Here is a 22,702-nt window from a genome sequence, read left to right as displayed (position 1 = left end):
GGATAGAAATATATGGTGGGAAAGGTTTTGGGAAAGAAATATATAGTGGGACAGGTTTTGGGAAATAAATAGATGGTGGGACAGGTTTTGGGAAAGAAATATATGGTGGGACAGATTTTGGGAGAGAAATATATGGTGGGAAAGGTTTTGGGAAAGAAATATATAGTGGGACAGGTTTTGGGAAAGAAATATATGGTGGGATAGGTTTTGGGAGAGAAATATATAGTGGGACAGGTTTTGGGAAAGAAATATATAGTGGGACAGGTTTTGGGAGAAAAATATATGGTGGGACAGGTTTTGGGAAAGAAATATATGCAGGGACAGGTTTTGGGAGAGAAATATATGGTGGGACAGGTTTTGGGAGAGAAATATATGGAAGGACAGGTTTTGGGAAAGAAATATATGGTGGGACAGGTTTTGGGAGAGAAATATATGGTGGGACAGGTTTTGGGAAAGAAATATATGGTGGGACAGGTTTTGGGAGAGAAATATATGGTGGGACAGATTTTCGGAGAGAAATATATGGTGGGAAAGGTTTCGGGAAAGAAATATATAGTGGGACAGGTTTTGGGAAAGAAATATATGGTGGGACAGGTTTTGGGAGAGAAATATATAGTGGGACAGGTTTTGGGAAAGAAATATATAGTGGGACAGGTTTTGGGAGAAAAATTTATGGTGGGACAGGTTTTGGGAAAGAAATATATGCAGGGACAGGTTTTGGGAGATAAATATATGGAGGGACAGGTTTTGGGAAAGAAATATACAATGGTAAAAGTTTTGGGAGAGAAATATATGGTGGGACAGGTTTTTGGAAAGAAATATATAGTGGAAGAGATTTTGGGAGAAAAATATGGAAGGACAGGTTTTGGGAAAAAAATGTACATTGGGAAAGGTTTTGGGAGAGAAATATATCGTGGTAAAGGTTTTGGGATGGTACACATATGTAGAGATGGGTTAATAAGATGAACGTATTGGTAAAGGTAGAGAGCCCAGCATGACATCTCCTGCATTCCTTGAATATATTCCCAAATATTTCGTCAAAATGATGAATAAGTCAGTCACATACACACAACACTAATATACCTCATCTTACCTCCTAATTTCATATTAACATTGCTTTGGATTCGGTTCCATTGGATCCACAATATTATGGACCGAAATCCTCATGTGGATCCAAATAGCAAAATATAAACCATAATGCAACATGTGGATCCAAATGGCAAATTATTAACTATACTCCGTATGTGGATCCAAAGGGAAAAATATAAACCATAATCCGCATGCGGATCCAAATGGCACAATATCAACCACAATCCACATGTGGGCTCCAAGTGGAAAAATACCAACCATAATCCACATGTGGATCCAAATCACAATATATGAACCATAATCCAAAGGCGGAACCAAATGACACAATATAAACCATAATCCACATGTGAAACCAAATGACAAAATATAAACCATAATCCACATGTGGATCCAAATGACAAAATAAAAACCATAATCCACATGTGGAACCAAATAACAAATTATCAACCATAATTCACATGTAGAACCAAATGGCAAATTATCAACTATATTCCGCATGGCGAACCAAATGACAAAAATAAAACATAATCCACATTTGGATCCAAATCACAATATATGAACCATAATCCAAATGTGGATCCAAATGGCATAATATCACCAAATGGAAATATATGAACCATAATTCACAAGTGGATCCAAATCTCAAAATATAAAGAATAATTATAAAGTAATAACTAAATGATAAGTATGTTATGTAGTACGTAAAATCACCAATTTTTGCCTAATTAACATAAAGAACTTATTGTTCTAAGCACCAAGTGATGAAAAATGAGAGATTAATTTTCCATAATCTCTAATTGGCAGACCAAAGGAATTGAGTCTCTGCCACAAACTCTAATTTCAATCCTTATATTTTAACAACCCCATGTCAAAGGTTTACACCATCAGGTCGCAAAGATATTGGTATCAGAAAATTTGAGTTTGTGGCAAAAACTCAATTCCTTTCAGCATAAAAATAATTTTCCATACCTTCCCAGCTCCTAGATCCTCAATATTTAAATAATTAATTTCACTCCCCTTTAAAAATAGATTTATAGCTAGGTGTGTCAAGTTTGTGAATTTTAAAATTAAAACTTTTTATTGGGTTAAAAACATTTGTAAACGTTGAATGGTATTTTACATAGCAATAACAAATATGATGTAATAATATTGAAATGGTTTATATTTAATAGAAATATGATACAACACAATGTTTTAGTTCCTTTATTTTAATTTTATACTTTTAGTTTTACAATTTATTTTTTCTATCTGAGATTGTTATCTAGTGATCTGTAAATTAACATATGTTTGCTGCAAGCTTGTACATTAATAAATCAAACAGTATCTATCTAAATGTGTGTCACGGAAATATGAAAACTGATCGGAACAAAATTCCTGATAGAAGTTTGAGTAATTATGGATTTCTAATATAACAGAGATTTCTTGGTCTTCAAGCAAGAAATGGTCGCAAAGAATTGAATCAAACTCTGATTTTCTAACCTGAGGCAGAATTTTAAGAATTTGAGCCGCAGCTGTAATTTAAGCCGCGGCTCAAATTTGGTTGGTTCCACTTAAAATTGTATTCAATGTTTCAAGATTTAAGCCGGCGCTCAATTGAAACCGGGTTTTGGCGGATTTAAGACGCGGCTCAAAATCATTAAACTCGGACTCTGATGACAAAAATCTTTGATACTTTAAACTATGCTTATTTGAACTAACAGAATTTATAGTCTGTCATATCTGGGGTCTACAATATTGGGTTGCAAAGATATAAAATCAGAAAATTGTTAAACACCGTCGTTAAAGGTTTAAAGGGGCATTCTTTAATAGTAAAACCCTTTGAATAACGTTGACTGGCTCTTTAAAGAGATAAGGGAAAGGTTAGCATTTTATAAACATAATTAATTTAAAAAATATGTGAAACAAAACAATTTTTATTTTTGACACCCTGTGTAGAATATCAAATAGAAAACACCCCTTGCCCTAAATCAAATATTATATGGAACACATAGACATATGAATAGGGACATATATATTATATATATAAACATGAATACGTTGAATAGGGACCACCAGGGGGTATATGAATAGGGACCCCTAGGGGGGTTATAGGTCCATTCAAATTAACATATTTATGAAAGCAAAAACGCACGAGATTTTGTAATGTAAAAATGCCAATAAAAGCCCCTTATGTTAGCATCATATTCATTTAAAAATTTTTTTTTAAATCACAGCATGACAGAGGATGATATTTCTCCGAAAACAAAATCCACTGAGATTCCATTCAAATTCCATTGAGATGAATCGTTTATATTCCGTTGAGTTCCGTTCATATTTCGTTGAGATTTCTTTGAGATTCTTTGAGATACCGTAAGATTCCGTTGAGGTTCTTTTGAGATTCTTTTGATATTCTTTTCAAATTCCGTTGAGATTCTACTTAGATTCCGTTGAGAATTTTCGTATATACCGTTCAGACTTTGTTGAAATTCCGTTAAGATTCCGTTTACAATAACAAGTGATGAACTGATCAATTGAATAAACAGACAAAAAGATCAAAATAGATCACAGATATTGAAAATAAAAAAATATAGGAAAAGAGAGAGTACAACAAATTTACAGAGATTAGGCTTTTATGGCGCTTTTTTCGCGGATTATTTGTTTACTCAAATCGTTACATTTTCAAAAATAACAAATGTCAACATTTTTTCCGGGCAACATTTTTTATTATGATTGTGCATAAAGCGTCCCTAGGGTCATGTTAGTGACCTGATCGGTTCAGCTGTTATGAATATCAACAGACAGGCAGTCGGATTTTATGAAGCATGGAATTATGGAATACGTACCTAGTCAGAGAAATCCAAAAATGAAGGATGTTCTATAGAATATATAAAAATCCAAAATTTGGTAGCACATTTCCCACCCCCAGCTTGTCAGGGGTTTGACATAAAAATGACAAAATTCTTCGTATACAATTCCTGGGGGGGGGGGAGGTTGGCGCGCGCACTCACTTGATTATTCCCCCCCCCCCCCCAAAGAAAAAAAAATGCTAAGCTAAGTATTGTATTAAAGAGTAAAGAAAAAAAGAAAGAGTAAAGAAGGAAGAAAGAGGAAAGTAGGAAGAAAGAGGGAAGAAGAAAGAAAAAGTAAAGAAGGAAGAAAGAGGAAAGAAGAAAAAAAGAGGAAAGAAGGAAGAATTAGGAAAGAAGGAAGAAAGAGTTAAGAAGGAGTTAAGAGGAGAAATGAGGAAGAAATAGAAAAGGAGAAAGAAAGAGGAAAGTAGAAAGAAAGAATGAAAGAGTAAAGAAGGAAAAAATAGAAAAGAAGGAAGAAAAAGGAAAGGGGAAGAAAAAGGAAAGAAGAAAGAAAGGTTAAAGAAGGAAGGATGATAGAAAAAGAAGGAAGAATGGAAGAGGAAAGAAGGAAGGAAGTAAGAAGAATTAAAAAGGAAAGACGGGGGAAAAAGATGGAGGAAAAGGGGAAAAAATAAAAAAAAGATAACTACGAAGAAATGAAGAAAGATGAATGAAAGAGGAAAAAGGAAAATAAAAGAAAGAATATGAAAAACGATAAAGCGAAAAAAGAAGTAGAAAGACGAAAGAATGTAGGAGGAAAGAGGGAAGAATGAAAAAGAAGGATGAAGATGGAAAAATGAAAAGGGAAAATGGAAGAAGGAAGGAGAAAGAATGAAAAAAAGAAGGAGGGAAGAAGAAAGAATAAAAAAGGAAAAAAGAAGGAGGAAATAAGGATGAATAAAAGAGGAAAGGACAAAGTAATAAAGAGGAAAGAAGGAAAAATGAAAGAGTTAAAAAGGAAGAATGGATAAGGAAGGAAAGAAGAAAAAGGAAGAATGAAAGACGTATGTTTGGGAGATGAAGAAAATAGGTGAAAAAATGTTTTAATTTGTTTGTAAAAGCTTGCAGCCTTAACTGTTTAGCGTATACTTTTTTGAGGTTTTCCTCAAATTGAATATTTGGTTTTTGAGTTTGTGGTATTCTTGCAAAAATCTTGCGATATTTTATAATTGAAAAGAGAAGACGAGGAGAATAGTACAGTTTTCTGGTTCTCACTGTAGGCTTCTCGGGATGTGAAATGTTTAAGTTTATCTGGTAAAGTAAAGCTGGGGATAGAGTCTACAATATCGATCTTATACCTCTGACGTCATTCAATCAAAGGGGAGGGGGCGGGCGGGGGGGGGGTCTCTCTCGGAATTTAATCCTTCCCCCCCCCCTAAAATATCCTTTTCCTGGTGTATCGGATAGGCTTACACAATTGAATGTGGAATTTGTGTGTTTTAAAGTATATAGTTTCAAATGTATAGTTCACTTTTTCTCAGGTATCTTATATCTATTGATAGGAGAGAATTATAGCTTCTTCAGTTTGGTAAATGTGCTTGCAAAAGAATCTGATTACAAAAAGGTTTTCAATTTAAAATTTCTTATTCTGGACAGTTTTTAGAAGCCTTGCTGCTGAGATTTTCTTATGTAATGAAAAGTTTTTTTTATTTGTATCATAAGTTAAGTAGCAATCTAGACCTGCAATACTTATTATATAATCAATATGGTGTATTAGTGTATAGCTAAAGTTGTATTAAACCCAGGAATTTAGTTGGGGGGATGGGGGGAGGGGTAGGAAAACAAAAATAAATTGACCCTATTTATAAAACAGTTTTATAAAACCTCGTCTTTGTCTAATCATCAACGATAGACTGATCCCTCCAATAATATTATTATTATTACCAGGTGACTGCCACACTGGAAGCTGAGCCTGTGGCAGCCTGGAAGGGGCAACTGTACCGGGAGCCTACGGTGTCCCTTAGCTCAGGGTTCACCCCCTCGGGGGGCCCTGGCACCCCCACCCTGCCGGGCCCTGGAACCCCTGGGTTCCCTCAAAACTATCATGGGCCATCACCCGGCCCACCAAACACATCAGGACACGGCGGAGGCGGACCACCTCCTCCCCTTGTTCCCTGTGGTCCAGGATCTGGTCCACACGGGTTTGTACCTAGTCCGTCTGCAGGTTCCGGGTCCAGTACACCAGGTCCATGTATCATGGGACCTAATGGACCAGCCCCCATCTCCTCCTGTGGTCCTATGAACAATTGTGGACCTTCAAATTTTCTACCTCCTCCAAGCTCTAATTGTGGTCCAATGTCGGGACCTCCCTTTGGTCCTGGTGGGCCGCAGTTTAATGGACTGGGTCCTTGTGGACCAGGTGTGCCAAATTCTCCCTCTAATTGTGGACCTCCTCCTTCTAGTCATTTTCGAGGCCAGTCACCGCCTCGACCTGGGTCCTCGGGACCACCTTTCCCCTTTGGTCCTGGACCTAACGGTCCATGTGGACCGGGACCTAACGGTCCACCACCACATTGTGGACCACCCGGACCCCATCACCAGTTCCTTGGACCTCCTGGACCACACGGGTTCGGACCCCCGCATGGTCCAGGATTCGGGCCTCCACATGGACCCATGGGGCCTCATGGACCTATGGGACCACATGGTCCACCTCACTTTATGGACAGGTCAGTCACGCTTTAAAGGTCTAATTATCATCCATCTAATGCAAAGTTGTCGAAAATTGTATTTTAAACTTGTAAATCTTGTTTTGTATAATATGATTGTAATTGTAATTAGGATAAAAATCTTCTTAATTTTTTTCTGAAATCCTTTTTATCCTTAAACTATCTTTTTGCCCTCATGAACTTTTATTTTTTCTTTGTTCTTTAACCTTCTTTCTTTTTTCTTTGTTCTGATACCTTTTTTCTTTTTTCGTTGTTTTTTTAACCTCTCTTTGTCCTGTAACCTTCTTTCTTTGTCCTGTAACCTTTTTTCATTGCCTTGTGACCTTATTTCTTTTTTCCCGCAACCTTCTTCCTCTGTCCTGTAACCTTCTTTCTTTGTCCTGTAACCTTTTTTCTTTGTCCTGTAACCTTCTTTCTTTGTCCTGTAACCTTCTTTCTTTGTCCTGTAAGTTGTAACCTTCTTTCTTTGTCCTGTAACCTTCTTTCTTTGCCCTGTTACCTACTTTCTTTGTCTTGTAACCTTCTTTCTTTGTCCTGTAACCTTCTTTCTTTGCCCTGTAACCTTCTTTCTTTGTTCTGTAACCTTCTTTCTTTGTCCTGTTACCTAATTTTATTGTTCTGTAACCTTCTTTCTTTGTCCTGTAACCTTTTCTCTTTGTCCTGTTACCTACTTTCTTTGTCCTGGAACTTTCTTTCTTTGTCCTGTAACCTTCTTTCTTTGTCCTGTAACCTTCTTTCTTTGTCCTGGAACCTTCTTTCTTTGTGCTTCAGCCTCATTAACTGTCATTGAAACTGGTTATTAGCCTCCTCTTATTCTTAGACTTCTTTTTATCATTATTATTATTTTTCCCGTCATTTATTTCAAAGCACGAATATTATATAAATGATAATTTTCAAACAGCAAAAAACGTGTTTCTAAATACTTTGTTTTAGACATAGTACAAAAGTTAAGAAACAAAAAATTAAAAAATATTTTTTTAACGCTTGTTTTCTCATTTTTTCTGCTATAGATTGAAATTCAAATGAAAAGATGGTGTATTTAAAACTCTTTGAAATTGAATCGTTTAACATCATCTTGTAATATTTTCCAACGTGAAGGGAATGATTGGTTAAAATGTTAAATCTATTCAGTTAGATTAATTAAAGTTAATCCAATATGATATAGGATGCTTTGTAGCAACTATAACTATTAGACTCAAGGCTTAATTTAAAGTGAGCCGGCAATAATAGTTCCCTTTAAACCTTTGTCTAATCATCAACGATAGACTGATCCCTCCAGTAATGTTTCCCTTTAAACCTTTGTCTAATCATCAACGATAGACTGATCCCTCCAATAATAGTTCCCTTTAAACCTTTGTCTAATCATCAACGATAGACTGATCCCTCCAATAATNATTATTATTATTATTATTATTATTATTATTATTATTATTATTATTATTATTATTATTATTATTATTATTATTATTATTATTATTATTATTATTATTATTATTATTATTATTATTATTATTATTATTATTATTATTATTATTATTATTATTATTATTATTATTATTATTATTATTATTATTATTATTATTATTATTATTATTATTATTATTATTATTATTATTATTATTATTATTATTATTATTATTATTATTATTATTATTATTATTATTATTATTATTATTATTATTATTATTATTATTATTATTATTATTATTATTATTATTATTATTATTATTATTATTATTATTATTATTATTATTATTATTATTATTATTATTATTATTATTATTATTATTATTATTATTATTATTATTATTATTATTATTATTATTATTATTATTATTATTATTATTATTATTATTATTATTATTATTATTATTATTATTATTATTATTATTATTATTATTATTATTTTAGGATGAAGCTCAATTAACCCTCACGTTCTGTCTAGAAGATGGACCCAAACGATATTGTAAGTTCATATTCTACCAATTCGAATCGATTAATATATTTTCAATCACTTTTATAAAATTATATTTTAAAACTTGTTCCAAACTTTGCAGTTAAACCGTTTATATTGTATTATCGATTGGGCGGAATTAAATTTTCATTATTTAATTATATTCTAAACGAAAAACAACATAAGCCATAAAAAAGTTCTTAAAATGGTGAAAATATTTTTAAACAGAACATTGATCTCTTAATTGCATTTAAACAAATATTTTAAGAGATTTTTTTTATTAAAAACCAGTCTACAATTTATTTGAAAAACTATAAAATCAACAACATGGACGATTATTGGGTTTATCGTTTTCGTGTCTAAAATTCATATATCCTTAATAACTTTTTGAAAGAAAAGAATGTTTAAAAAGGGACTGAGCAATTGCATTGATATCTAAAGAAATCGAGTCTTTGCCACAAACGCTGATTTTGCAATCCCAATATCTTTGTAATCCAATGTCATGGATCTAGATATTTCAAACTATGAATTCAGAAAGATGAATTAATCTTAACTTCAAATATTAAAGGTTTACACTATCAGGTTGCAAAGATATAGGGAATAGAAAATTTGAGTTTTTGGCAAAGACTCAATTCCTTTCTGAGTTCATATATCCTTAGTAACTTTTTAAAAGGAAAAAAATGTTCAAAAAGGAATTGAACATTTGCCTTGAACTCTAAATGAACTTTTTGGAAGAACAATATTTAAAAAGGAACTGAACTATTGCCTCGGTCTCTAATTTTCTAATCCCTACAGCTTTGCAACTTTATTTGTAGGAATAGGACGAACTTTAATATATAATATTTGTAGGAATAGGACGAACTTTAATATATAATATTTGTAGGTATAGGACGAACTACGAACTTTAATATATAATATTTGTAGGTATAGGACGAACTTTAATATAAAATATTTGTAGGAATAGGACGAACTTTAATTTATAATATTTGTAGGTATAGGACGAACTTAAATATATAATATTTGTAGGTATAGTACGAACTTTAATATATAATATTTGTAGGAATAGGACGAACTTTAATATATAATATTTGTAGGTATACGACGAACTTTAATATATAATATTTGTAGGTATAGGACGAACTTTAATACCTCGATTTTTCCGAAGTATATTCGAGGGAGGAGTTACAGACTTACACTGGGAGCTCAGACATGCGAAGGTTGGTCATATTACTAACTATCTGAAAAGCCCGGCGTTGCCCGTGTTATTATTAAAAATCAAATTAAAAAAATCGAGTCAAAAAAAAATTTCAACCTTAGTGATCAAATCCGATCATTATGATTATAAATGATTTTTAATAGGACAGTTTGATTGCGAGCAAAATATAGTTAATCCATGATACAATTATTTAGACTGTCTTTAAAACATCATTTACCCATTCTTTTATCATTTTACAGAAAATTGTCAAACTTTAATCATTTTTCCTCAGATATTCAACCTTAATATTTCAAAGTTTAATGAGAAACTCATTTTCCAAGTTAGAGCGCTTGATTTCCTTTCTAGAGCAAGAAATGCTACCACGTATCTTTTCGGAATTTTTATAAGTTTGTAAATTGATCCAATGAAGGTTTCATGGTTGGTGAGAATTAAGAAAATTTGTCCTAAAACAATTACGATTTTTCATAATGTTAAACCCGTAAATGCCGCAGATAGGGTAACAATCAAACGTAAACATCGAATATGTGCGTGAAGCGCTTTAAAAATTATATTTTCATGTAGCATGTTATACAGGAAAGTGTGCATGCTGCTACGGTATCGTTGGACTGTGATCAGGCTACTATGGTTACCCAGCATGGGAAGCCAATGTTTACAAAGGTATTCAATTTATCAATTTATCAATTTATCAATTTATCAATTTATTAATTTATCAATTTATCGATTTATCGATTTATCGATTTATCAATTTATCAATTTATCAATTTATCAATTTATCAATTTATCAATTTATTAATTTATCAATTTATCAATTTATCAATTTATCAATTTATCAATTTATCAATTTATCAATGTATCAATTTATCAATTTATCAATTTATCAATTTATTAATTCATTAATTTATCAATTTATCGACTTATCGATTTATCAATTTTTCAATTTTTCAATTGATCGACTTATCAATTTATCAATTTATCAACTTATCAATTTATCAATTTATCAATTTATCAATTGATCGACTTATCAATTTATCAATTTATCAATTTATCAATTTACCAATTTACCAAGTTTTTTTTGCAATTTGATATTTCAGATTTGGGCCCTTGCTTATGTCTGGAGGGGGTCTTTTTCCTAGCTTTTCTATTTCTATTTTAAAGAAGGCCAAATTATAAATGCTGTGTTTGCTCCCTTTTTGATTCAGCCAAAAACCAAAATTCCATTTTACACTTTTTAATATCTGTACAAAAACATCCATGATTTATTTTAATTCATGAATTGATGAAATAAAAAAGGTTTTTGTTTTGTTTAGGTGTATACGGAGGGGCGTCTCATTGTTGAATTTAATTTCGATGATTTGATGCGAATTCGAACTTGGCATTTTGCAATCAGAAACCACAGAGAGCTCGTCCCTCGCTCGGTTATCGCGATGCAGGTGAGAACTCGGAACACAAAATAAAATAACGTGGATGGGGAGGGGAGCCATCCGCAACATTTTTTCTATAATCCAAAAAACGCAAATGCTAGCACAATACTACAACAAGTAATTTCTAAAAATTGCGCGAAGATCGCTTTTGGCGGAAACGCAGTTTCGATTTCAAATTTTGTCCTTTCCTCCCTCAATAAGAATCAAGGTTTTGCCAAAAACTCTAATTCCTATATCTTTGGAAGCTGGTGGTGTAAACATTTAATATTTAAAACTAACTCTTTATTCTGACAGAATTCATTGTTTAAAATATCAAAAGAAAAACCAAAAGTCTACGACATAAAAATTAGAGATAAAAATTAGAGTATGTGGCAAAAACAATTCTTTTTTTAAAAGAAAAATTGCAAATAATTAATTTGATTTCTTCCTTGACCCCTTGTGTTTGTTTTTTAAGGAGCCGGGAATGGTTGAAACCTTGTCAAAGAATATAACGCGGCAAGGACTCACCGCTACAACACTTAACTACCTCAGGGTAAGCATGCAGGAGATGAAAGCTAACATTGAAGATCTCGGACCCAGCCACCCTGGCCAACCTGGTGGCCCAATTGGTCCACCACATCAGGACCAGACAGATATAGAATTTCCTCCGGATTATAATTTCTAGAGGGAATCCACGAAAAGACAATTAAAATGGCGACTGACTTCTTTGTCTAAAAATTGATACACGTCCCTTCTTGAAACATTTGTGAATAGATAGAGAAGGAAGTTCACCCATAAACTATTTAAAGCTAAAATCTAATAAATCTACAAAGAATTGAAAGTTTATCATCAAAAATAATTATGAATTTCCATTTAATCCGTTAGAGGCTATTCTCTCATTTTTATATTCCTAAAAGTGTATTTTTATGTGAAAAAAAAATTTAAGATTGGCATAGCTTTAACGATTAACAAACAATTTTAATCTTACGTTGTCAGATTTGCTTTAAGTTATAAATGTACCTAAAATTTTCTTAACATCATAAATAAAGTTTGTAAAGAGTGTTGAAAAGTTTTGTTAAAATACTGAATATTCTTTAGATAAATACCAACATTTATTTCTAAGCCAACAGTCTAGTAAAATACACAAAATGAGATAAACTTTTATTTTTCCTCCAAAAGAAAACACTTTAGTTTAGTACTCTTATTTTACTTTTTGTAGAACATTTAACAATAAATATTTTTTTCCATGTTCGTGAAATATTTTCCCGAATTGTTGATGAATTTGAAGTGAACTGTTTGATAATATTTCACGTGTCAGAATATTTGGTATATACTTCTTGACTTGTAAACTGCTGCCTAATGTAATGTTCAGGTATATTAAAGGGACTGTTCACGTCATTGCAAATGACCCTTCATTTATATATTGGCATTTTCGATTCACTACGGTAACCATAAAAGTTTTATGATCAAGAATGACTGAGATATCCATGGTTTCCCCTTTTAAAAAGTCGATATTTTTAAATGTGGTTTCTCCACACAACTCAATTACGGGTTATTGCTACAGAAACAAAAGAGGAAATTGTTAGAATCAAACAGTTTTTAATCTAGAAAAACGACGATATCTTCAACATTTTTGATCAGATAAAGGTTTATCGGGTACCGCTGTGAAAAGGGCATTGAGCTCTGTAAACCGAGGGTCCCTTGAAATAAGACTGAACGCCCCTTTAAACAAAAATATCTGTAGTTTTTTGACACTTCGTGTATATTCCTGTGTTTTATTTAATAAATAATTAATAGAACTTGTTGTTTTAATTACACACCGCGACCCACCGGAATATAATATTCATAGCCGGGACATTATATTCACAGCCGGGACATTATATTGGGCAGCTTTATGTTTCTTCATTTATTCCGCTTGTGACGAATTTTTTTCCCAAAAAAATGATAGATTTTGTTTAGCTGTGCGTTATCCTGGAACCCATGCAGGAACTAATGTCGAGACATAAAGCCTATGCCCTCAATCCCCGGGACTGTTTAAAGACGACCCTCTTTCAAAAGTGGCAGAAAATGGTGGCGCCCCCTGGTAAGTCGTCTTTCTTAAAATTCAAAGTTTTTTTTTCGAACTTAAACCTCAACTTAAATAATTGTTTTTTAATCAGTAATTTTGTATTTTGTTTAAAAAAGTTTTGTAAGTTGAGGAAAGAGAAATGAGAAATGAATGTTAAAGAGAAAAAATATCATAAGATTAAGAGACGTGAAGAGATTAATAACAAAAATAATGAACTTGTGAGACAGAGTACAAAATATTATATCTTAGAATACAGTTTATAAATATTTTTTTTAAATGAAAAACAATTATTACACTAAGTTTCTCTAAAAATCTGTTTTATTTTAAACTTGAAAATATCCATGTTAAAATATGTTGTGGTGATACTCTTTCTTGGAATATTCATGTTAAAATATGTTGTGATGATACTCCTTCTTGGAATATTCATGTTAAAATATGTTGTGGTGATATTCCTTCTTGGAATATTCATGTTAAAATGTGTTGTGGTGATATTCCTTCTTGGAATATTCATGTTAAAATGTGTTGTGGTGATACTCCTTCTTGGAATATTCATGTTAAAATGTGTTGTGGTGATATTCCTTCTTGGAATATTCATGTTATGATATGTTGTGGTGATATTCCTTCTTGGAATTTGAAACAGAACTATCTCTAAAAAATTGCTCTGAGTATCGTTAATATATCTTGGTTGCTTGATTTCGATATCCAATGTGAGATCCCTAAATCAAGTTATTGACCGCCACGGGATATGAAAAAGACCGCACTAAAAGTCTTCATAAAAAGGAGTAGATCCCCAGATTCATAACATACACACAGTTGTAACTTCTCAACATGTTTAGAGATCTAACAGTAAAAAAATTACAAATCCTCAGCAATATTTCTCAAGTAAAAGAAATAATAAAGATCACACATTTAATCCATAGTTTTCTGAGTCCCGCTGTACAAAAAATATCTGTGTAAAGGCCATGTGTCCCAATAAACATGGGAATTATGAGATTACTTGAAAATCGTCTTTGATTATTAAAAGTTGATAAATACAAAGATTGTCTTAATAAAGACTGAACATCTCATGAGGTCTTGAAAATATTTTCTAACTTATTTGTATCTTTAAAATTGACAAAGATATTAAACATTTGAAAGATATCGTTGTTATTTAATGAAATAGATTCTGGACAGATTTTGAAGGTGCAAATATGGGTAACCACATTTTAGAATTCCCAAGTCTTTAATACTAACTCATTAATCTGGACTTCTACAAAAATTTGTGTTTCCGTAATAATACCACGCGGAACAAAGACGAGATATAAGTCGCCAATTAATTTCCATGTTTATTTGGACACCCTGTACAGTGCCAAATATTGACCTAGCTGACCAAATCCTAAAGTTTGTGCCATAGATTAAGTCAAATTATTTTACTTCTTTTTAAGTAAGTATAAAAATGATGAGCAGTCTGTCAGTACATATCAGATTTCAGGCTTCAATGCAATCTTATCAAACAGCATACAGCATACAGCATACAGCATACAGCATACAGCATACAGCATGCAGCATACAGCATGCAGCATACAGCATACAGCATACAGCACACAGCATACAGCATACAGCATACAGCTATGATTTTATTTCTTTAAAATCATTAAAATCTCGCATAGTGAAATTGAAGACGATTTTTTGGACTCAATTTATAGTCCTTAAACATGAAACACATTGCACAGTATCCAATGACCCATTTCACTTAATTAATTGGGTTTCAAGATTTCATGATGAAACTTCTTGCATTATAAAAACATTAAAAATGCTTAAATGGCGTCTTCCCATTCCACAGTCTCACTGTACAGTGTACAATGTAAAAATGTGATTCCTCAATCTACTCCACTTAACCGGAATTAAATCAAGTATTAATGATACTTTGTTTTGTTTTAAACAATACATGGATATCAAGCTAGCACTTCCTCAAACATCGAGTAGAATAATGTCCAAATATTTAATATTTTAAAATATCCAAATATTTAATATTATAAAATATCCAAATTTATATTATATAGTGAAAGGAATACTCCTGTGAGAGCAATAAAGGTTCCCAGTATTCTAGAGAAAAACATGGAATCTATGGCGACCATATTTGTTTATGTACACAGATCATAAAAACGAGGAATTGACATTTTTTTTCAACATAAAAAAAATCTTGTATATATATATTGGGACTTTTGCCGTGATCTTCAATATTGTGTACTAAAGTAGACTTTTTTTAAGTAAAAATAATTTTTCTAACCGGAAAGTTTACCGAGTTGAGATTTGATCTTATAAAGGTTTGGCTAGATTAAGACACGTATTATAGACTGTACTAGCTGAAGGGCCCGGCGTTGTTCGTGGAAAAAAAATTTGAAAACAAATTTTGAACACAAAAAAATATAACACCCCCTGGCCACAAAAAATTTCAGACCAATCGGTCCAGCTGTTTGGTCGGCTATAAACAACATATATATATACGAATGTCTTGTTTTATTATATAGATTGTATAGTCAGAATTAAGCCTCATCGACTTTTAAATTTAACAAAGTTGACAAATTTCAAATTGTTATAAATATTTTAAATGTATGTTGGTTTAGTCAGACCTATGTCTTCTGTCAGAGTCAATATTTTGTATAATTTCATAACAGAAAACTATTAAAAATAATGTTTTTAACTACAAAAGACTTTTTAGATTCTTGTGAAGCCCCCTAAAAGGCCAATATCCTTAAATATTTTTTTAAATCTCGACTAGATTGATTCAACAAGCCAAAAGTTTTCTACAACCCACTAAATACAATTTAATAAGAATATATAATTGATTTGATTATTAATATACTTATTTATTTAAAGATATCAGGAGCAATATTGATGAACTATTAGGTCCAATCATTCAATTATAATTTTACCTGAAAAATACCATGATTATTGAAAATTAAAAATAATTTAACTAATACGATTGATTTAACGGATAATTTTGTAATTAAGGATGGGCACTGAACTGTTTTCAATTAAAAAAACGACTTTCACCGTTTTGTATGAATGTAAAAGATTCCGAAACGAAACGATCTTTAAAAAAAAGTTTTGTTAGTTTTGAAAATTTGTCCTGGAATTTATGCCTATCTTAAGTTCGAAATATTTTAAAACAAATCTTGCTGATTTACTCATGATAAAAGGATCAGAAAGGGACTGTTTATAAAGTTAAACTATAGTTTGTTACTTTGTTCTTTGTTTCAAATTTTGGAATTTTATTTCGTATTAATTTTTCATCTTAGCACTGACTTATAGTTATACTAAAGTTAGAAAAATTAAAGTAATTTGTTTATTTACTAAGGAAAAAAGGATTAAAAGTAAAACTACAGTTTAGTTCTTCGTTTCAAATTTTGAATTTTTTCTCTTTTTTTTCTTTATTAATTTCGATATTTCTTAAAAAAGATGCCCATCCTTGCTATTCCTATTTGTACAGCAAGGAATTATGTATTTATTAAATACAAGAAAAATAGGTAAACCCTAATAAAAATTATCTAAGCACGGTTTAACTAATCCTTGAATTATCAAATTATTTCTATGAATAATGAAATTAATGCATTTATAATGCTGATAAAACTTTGCATAAATCTGAACTAGTTTCTTCTCCTGAATTGTTATTTTTCTCTTCTTCTATTTTGAAATCGAGAATCTTCAAAGGATGAAACTCTATCTCTAGACAGGGATGGATATTCTTCACGCCAAACCTGCAAACTTTTATCCCTCTTCTACCCCCCTCCATACTTTTCACATATTAAACTTAAATTTAAGATGAAAAATAATGAATGCTTGATAAGTGTTTAATCAGCTCTATTAATCCACTGGAGTATAGTTATAAATCTAAGATATTTTAGTGTAATCCCAGACTTCATCATTAGTTCATCTGTACACTGACTATTATCTCAAATTTTTCGGGAGGGAATGTTTTTTAATTTGGCAGAAATATTGGGAAATTAAAAATATTACAGTGGATATTGGGAAATTTCGGAGATATTCAGAAGAATTACAGGGGATATTGGGAAATTTCGGAGATATTAAGAAGAATTACAGGGGATATTTGGAAATTTCGGAGATATTCAGAAGAATTACAGGGGATATTGGGAAATTTCGGAGAAATTTAGATAACTACAGGGATATTGGGAAATTTCGGAGATATTCAGAAGAACAACAGGAGATATTGGGAAATCTAAGGGACTTTTAATGGAAAATAATGTAAAACCTTTATCTGAGCAACAATGAGGAAGATATTGTCGTTTTCTATTTTAAAATATGTAAATTTTCTTCATTTTCTCTGCTGCATTTTTCAGATAGAAAAACTAGGATATCTTAATGATTTTTGCTCTGATGAAGGTTTAAAAGGTTCGGTTGTAATTCGGACATACAACTCTTCAAATATGGTTGTAATTCGGACATACAACTCTTCAAATATACTTGTAATTCGGACATACAACTCTTCAAATATACTTGTAATTCGGACATACAACTCTTCAAATATACTTGTAATTCGGACATACAACTCTTCAAATATACTTGTAATTCGGACATACAACTCTTCAAATATACTTGTAATTCGGACATACAACTCTTCAAATATACTTGTAATTCGGACATACAACTCTTCAAATATACTTGTAATTCGGACATACAACTCTTCAAATATACTTGTAATTCGGACATACAACTCTTCAAATATACTTGTAATTCGGACATACAACTCTTCAAATATACTTGTAATTCGGACATACAACTCTTCAAATATACTTGTAATTCGGACATACAACTCTTCAAATATACTTGTAATTCGGACATACAACTCTTCAAATATACTTGTAATTCGGACATACAACTCTTCAAATATACTTGTAATTCGGACATACAACTCTTCAAATATACTTGTAATTCGGACATACAACTCTTCAAATATACTTGTAATTCGGACATACAACTCTTCAAATATACTTGTAATTCGGGCATACAACTCTTCAAATATACTTGTAATTCGGACATACAATTCTTCAAATATTCTTGTAATTCAGCCTTCAAATAAACGATCATTTAAAATTGTGGCGACAGTTCTTTCAAGGATATATTGGGAATATTTGAAGGATAAATTGGCAATATTTGAAGGATATATATTGGGAATATTTGAAGGATACATTGGGATTATTTGAAGGATAAATTGAGAATTTTTAAGGATACATTGGGAATATTTGAAGGATATATTGGGAATATCTGCAGGATTTGTTGGGAATATTTGAAGGATAAATTGGGAAAATTTGAAGGATATATTGGAAATATTTGAAGGATAAATTGGGAATTTTAAGGAGATATTGGGAATATTTGAATGATAAATTGGGAATATTTGAAGGATATATTGGGAATATTTAAAGCATAAATCGGTAATATTTGTAGGATATTGGGAATATTTGAAGGATATATTGGGAATATTTGAATGATAAATTGGGAATATTTGAAGGTTATATTAGGAATGATTCAAGGAGATATTGGGAATATTTGAAGGAGATATTTGGAATATTTGAAGTATAAATTGGAAATATTTGAAGGATATATTTGGAATGATTCTAGGATATATTGGGAATATTTGAAGGAGATATTGGGAATTTTTGAAGGATATATTGGGAATATTTGAAGAATATATTGGGAATATTTGAAGGATAAATTGGGAATAATTCAAGGACATATTGGGAATTTTGAAGGAGATATTGGGAATTTTTGAAGGATGCATTGGGTATGTTTGAAGATATATTGGAAATATTTGAAGGATGTATTGGGAATATTTGAAGGATAAATTGGGAATATTTAAAGGATACATATTTCAAATATTTGAAGGATATATAGGGATTATTGAAAGAATTTATTTCGTCTTTTTGGAAGTGGCTCTTTTTCATCCCATCGAAGAGCAGGATTATTTTCATGACAATTGACAATTAAGGACACGCGCGTTGAGGGCAAAACATTATAAGGATTACTATACTATATAAACATCCGGTTATGATCTTCATTTTTGACTTATACATTTTGCACGACATGCTTTTCTTACATTACATTTACTAAAGATGATATTGTATACTATTCTCTTCCCCTTCTGGTTTATTGTTATTCTTCTTCTAGTTGGCGTTAATTGATCAATTGATTGATTGCTTTCGGATAATTTCTACTGAAAATATAAAAGGGGAATTACACAGAGGGGGTGGGGAATTCAGTTAGGCCGGGTGGGGAATACATATTCTAGAGGTGGGGAATAAAATGGGGTTAAATAGGAGGTTAGGTTTAATCTAAGAATTCAATAAAGATTTAAAATAATCAACATTTCTTTAAATTTCTTTATTTTTTGAAACAGATTTTCAAAATAATTTTCTAAAAAATGACAGTCAGTGAGGTTATCTCATCCATCAAAGGTTTGAAATAATTTTTTTTATTTTCCAATATTTTATAAATTTTCTAATATTTAATTTTTTCTTCTATTTTTTTTTGATTTTTTAATACTTGTGATGGGTCAAACTTTTCTTTTTGTTGGCTTACAAAAATTGTTAAATATTCTAAAGCAATATTAAAGACGGAGAATCAATAGATATTCATAGACGCAAACACTATGAATATTGAAAGACGCAAAAACTATAAAAATTAAAAGACTCATAAACTTTATTATGAAAGACATATTGGATTCAAAATATAAAAAAACACAAGCCATGAATATCAAAAGACGCACAAGCCATGAATATCAAAAGACGCACAAGCCATGAATATCAAAAGANACAATATAGGCATACTAGACAATATAGACATACTAGACAATATAGACATACTAGACAATATAAACATATTAGACAATATAGACACGCCTTGAATATCAAAAGACGTACAAGCCATGAATTAATATTAAAAGACGCATAACTTGGTATTACAAAGACAGATAAACTTTAAGTAATAAAGACTGTAAATCAAAAAATAAATGGCGGATATTAAAGACATACAGAATACAAATCCTCAATATAAAAAGACATGAATCCTTAGTTTCTGATAGACAGACACTCTGAGACGCATTAAACCTTTATATAACTATTGAAAACTGCGTAAAAATAGAAAGCAAAGCTTGTAATTTTGTTAACTTATCGAAAAGAATTTCGATATTTATAGAAAGTAAAGTATTAAATATCGACCGAGTGAGAGAAAAATTATTTAGTTTGTTTCAATTCAAGTTAAATCCAGTTTTCTGTAAATAAAAAGTTACTCTTCATAAATAGAGGGGCGTTATAATGATAATAATAATGATAATGATAAGCTACAATGTTTTACAAAAAAGTTAAATTTTTCTAAAATATAAAAAATATTCTCCCGCAAAATACGCCTAGTTGCTATACCTAGGGGTTTCTATACGTTCTGTCGCTACAATATTTTGAAAGATAAATATTGAAAGAGTACCGCTATGAATTGAACATATTCTGGTTATATGGAATGTCACTTGAAAGTACAAACACAATCGCTTTAAAATATAAAAAAAATATGAAAACAAATGAAACAAGTTTTCTATTTTATTTTTTATTTTATTATAGAAACGACGAAACCGACGAATAAGCGGCGGAAGCGCAAGGGATCCCAGGCTGCTACAGGCCAATCCTTGTCCAAGAAGGGCGTTTCTCCCCGCCCTACCTTCTCCCTAGCCTCTCAGGTATCTATCTATCTATCTATCTATCTATCTATCTATCTATTTATCTATCTAATTCCTATCTATCTATCTAGGATGTGATGGTGGTAGGTGAGCCCAGTCTGATGGGAGGGGAGTTTGGTGAGGAGGATGAACGACTGATCACACGTTTAGAAAACTCTCAATATGATCCTTCATTAGGACACGCCCCTCCCTCCCTTGAGGACTCATATAATGGAGGCGGGGCACCCCTCCCTCCTCCCTGGGCCCGGGGGAGTATAGTCCAGCCTCTTCCTCCCTCCAGTCAAGAGCTAGACATCAAAAGATCTCCGCCCAGTTCTATATAAACTCCTAATTCAGGAGTTTAGTCCGAAAATACAATCCCAGAAAGGAGAATTAAACTTAAAGGAGGTTAAGTCTCCTGAAGCTGAAGTTAAAGTGAAAAATGAACAGTGCCGAGTTCACTCTTAGAAATCAATATTAATTCTTCTACGGACATATGAAACCCCATGGAGATCGGAATTTATGATCCTGAGATCGGGATTAACAATCCTGAGATCGGGATTAACAATCCTGAGACCGGGATTAACAATCCTGAGATCGGGATAAACAATCCTGAGATCGGAATTTATGATCCTAAGATCTGAATTCATGATCCTAAAATCTGAATTCATGATTCGGAAATCAATTCATGATCCTGAGATCGGAATTTACGATCGAAAATTATTATTCTGAGATCGGATTGTATTATTCTGAGATCAGGATATATGATCATGAGATTGGAATACATGATTCTGAGATCTGAATTCATCAGCCTAAGATAATCTTTAGATCGAAGTTTATGATCCTTAGATGTATCGAGTTCTGTTGTGTTCTAACAATCAAGAATGAAATGATCTTGTTATTAAATCTTGATTTTTGGTCTAGGATCGCCTTTACAAAATATACTTCTAAGACTATACCTCGGCTCTAAGATTAAAAAAAAATCTTTAATTTCTTCCTCCATGGTTTCTCCTATCTCCGGGCTGAAGATTACAATGCTAAAACCAAAGTAAACCTTGAAACACAAGAGCAGGGGATAAAACCAACTACGCTCTACTGGTACCCGAGTTTTAACTACAGTACAAGACATTTTTTCATTTGATTTTTCGTTTATTGATTAATGTTTTATCTATTGATTTTTGGTTTTTGCTAGCTTTCCATTTCTGGATGAATCCGAATCAGGATAAAACTTGTTTGTTCATTAGAAATCCCCGAAACTTTTTTTGTCGGATTTCACGCATTTGGCGGATTTGACCTACTGTAGTAAATTCTCTTGTTGCTTGTGAGTATGCTCTCCTGATTATAGCTTGTCTATAATCTATATCTATTTATCAAATACACAAATAATGCCAAATATCTTTTTACTTTAGATATCCATTATCCAATCCTGTAACAATGTGATTTAGTTTTTTCCGTTTAAAGACTTTTCGCCTTTTAAAAGCATTTTTCTTCTGAAGTTTTTTTTTCTGATAAATCGGTATTTTTGGCAGTTAAAAATCCTAATTTTTGAAATTATTATTTCTATAAAAATATAAACCCTGTAAATTTACTGAAAGATATGTAATTGTACGTTTGTATATGTAGGCCTGTAATTAGGAGGAATTTGATCAAAATAATCAACAAATTTATCATTTATCGACAACTGTGTTTTTACAAAAATTAAATTTATATGTTAAAATCGACTGTTGATCAATCAATTCATACAATCTGTGCCATTAGAAACCCTCCCCCCCCCCC

At 31.6% G+C, this 22,702-nt stretch overlaps 2 protein-coding genes across 3 annotated transcripts; both read left to right on the top strand.

Annotated features, from left to right (window-relative positions):
* Window positions 1-282: 282 nt before the first annotated feature.
* On the top strand, window positions 283-8,513 carry LOC111697532 (collagen alpha-1(I) chain-like). Its single transcript, XM_023467558.1, has 3 exons — window positions 283-768; window positions 5,808-6,586; window positions 8,498-8,513. The coding sequence occupies exons 1-3, from the start codon at window positions 283-285 to the stop codon at window positions 8,511-8,513; spliced, it is 1,281 nt and encodes a 426-aa protein (XP_023323326.1).
* On the top strand, window positions 8,489-22,371 carry LOC111697554 (LIM domain-binding protein 2-like). 2 transcript variants are annotated; one of them, XR_002764314.1, is made up of 9 exons: window positions 8,489-8,552; window positions 9,669-9,757; window positions 10,330-10,413; window positions 11,064-11,186; window positions 11,632-11,709; window positions 13,116-13,239; window positions 20,832-20,947; window positions 21,019-22,024; window positions 22,253-22,371. XR_002764314.1 is itself a non-coding variant. In XM_023467591.1 (8 exons), exons 3-8 carry the CDS (start codon window positions 10,378-10,380, stop codon window positions 21,268-21,270), a joined length of 729 nt encoding a protein of 242 aa, XP_023323359.1. In that variant the 5' UTR covers window positions 8,489-8,552; window positions 9,669-9,757; window positions 10,330-10,377; the 3' UTR covers window positions 21,271-22,371. The 2 variants fall into 2 exon arrangements, 1 of the variants encoding a protein (XP_023323359.1); XM_023467591.1 differs by having other exon boundaries at window positions 21,019-22,371.
* Window positions 22,372-22,702: the final 331 nt, after the last annotated feature.

This window comes from Eurytemora carolleeae, unplaced genomic scaffold, assembly GCF_000591075.1.
Source record: "Eurytemora carolleeae unplaced genomic scaffold, Eaff_2.0 scaffold54, whole genome shotgun sequence".
NCBI lineage: Eukaryota > Metazoa > Arthropoda > Copepoda > Calanoida > Temoridae > Eurytemora > Eurytemora carolleeae.
The sequence above is the reverse complement of the archived record's forward strand: the minus strand, read 5'-3'. Positions and strand labels throughout refer to the sequence as shown.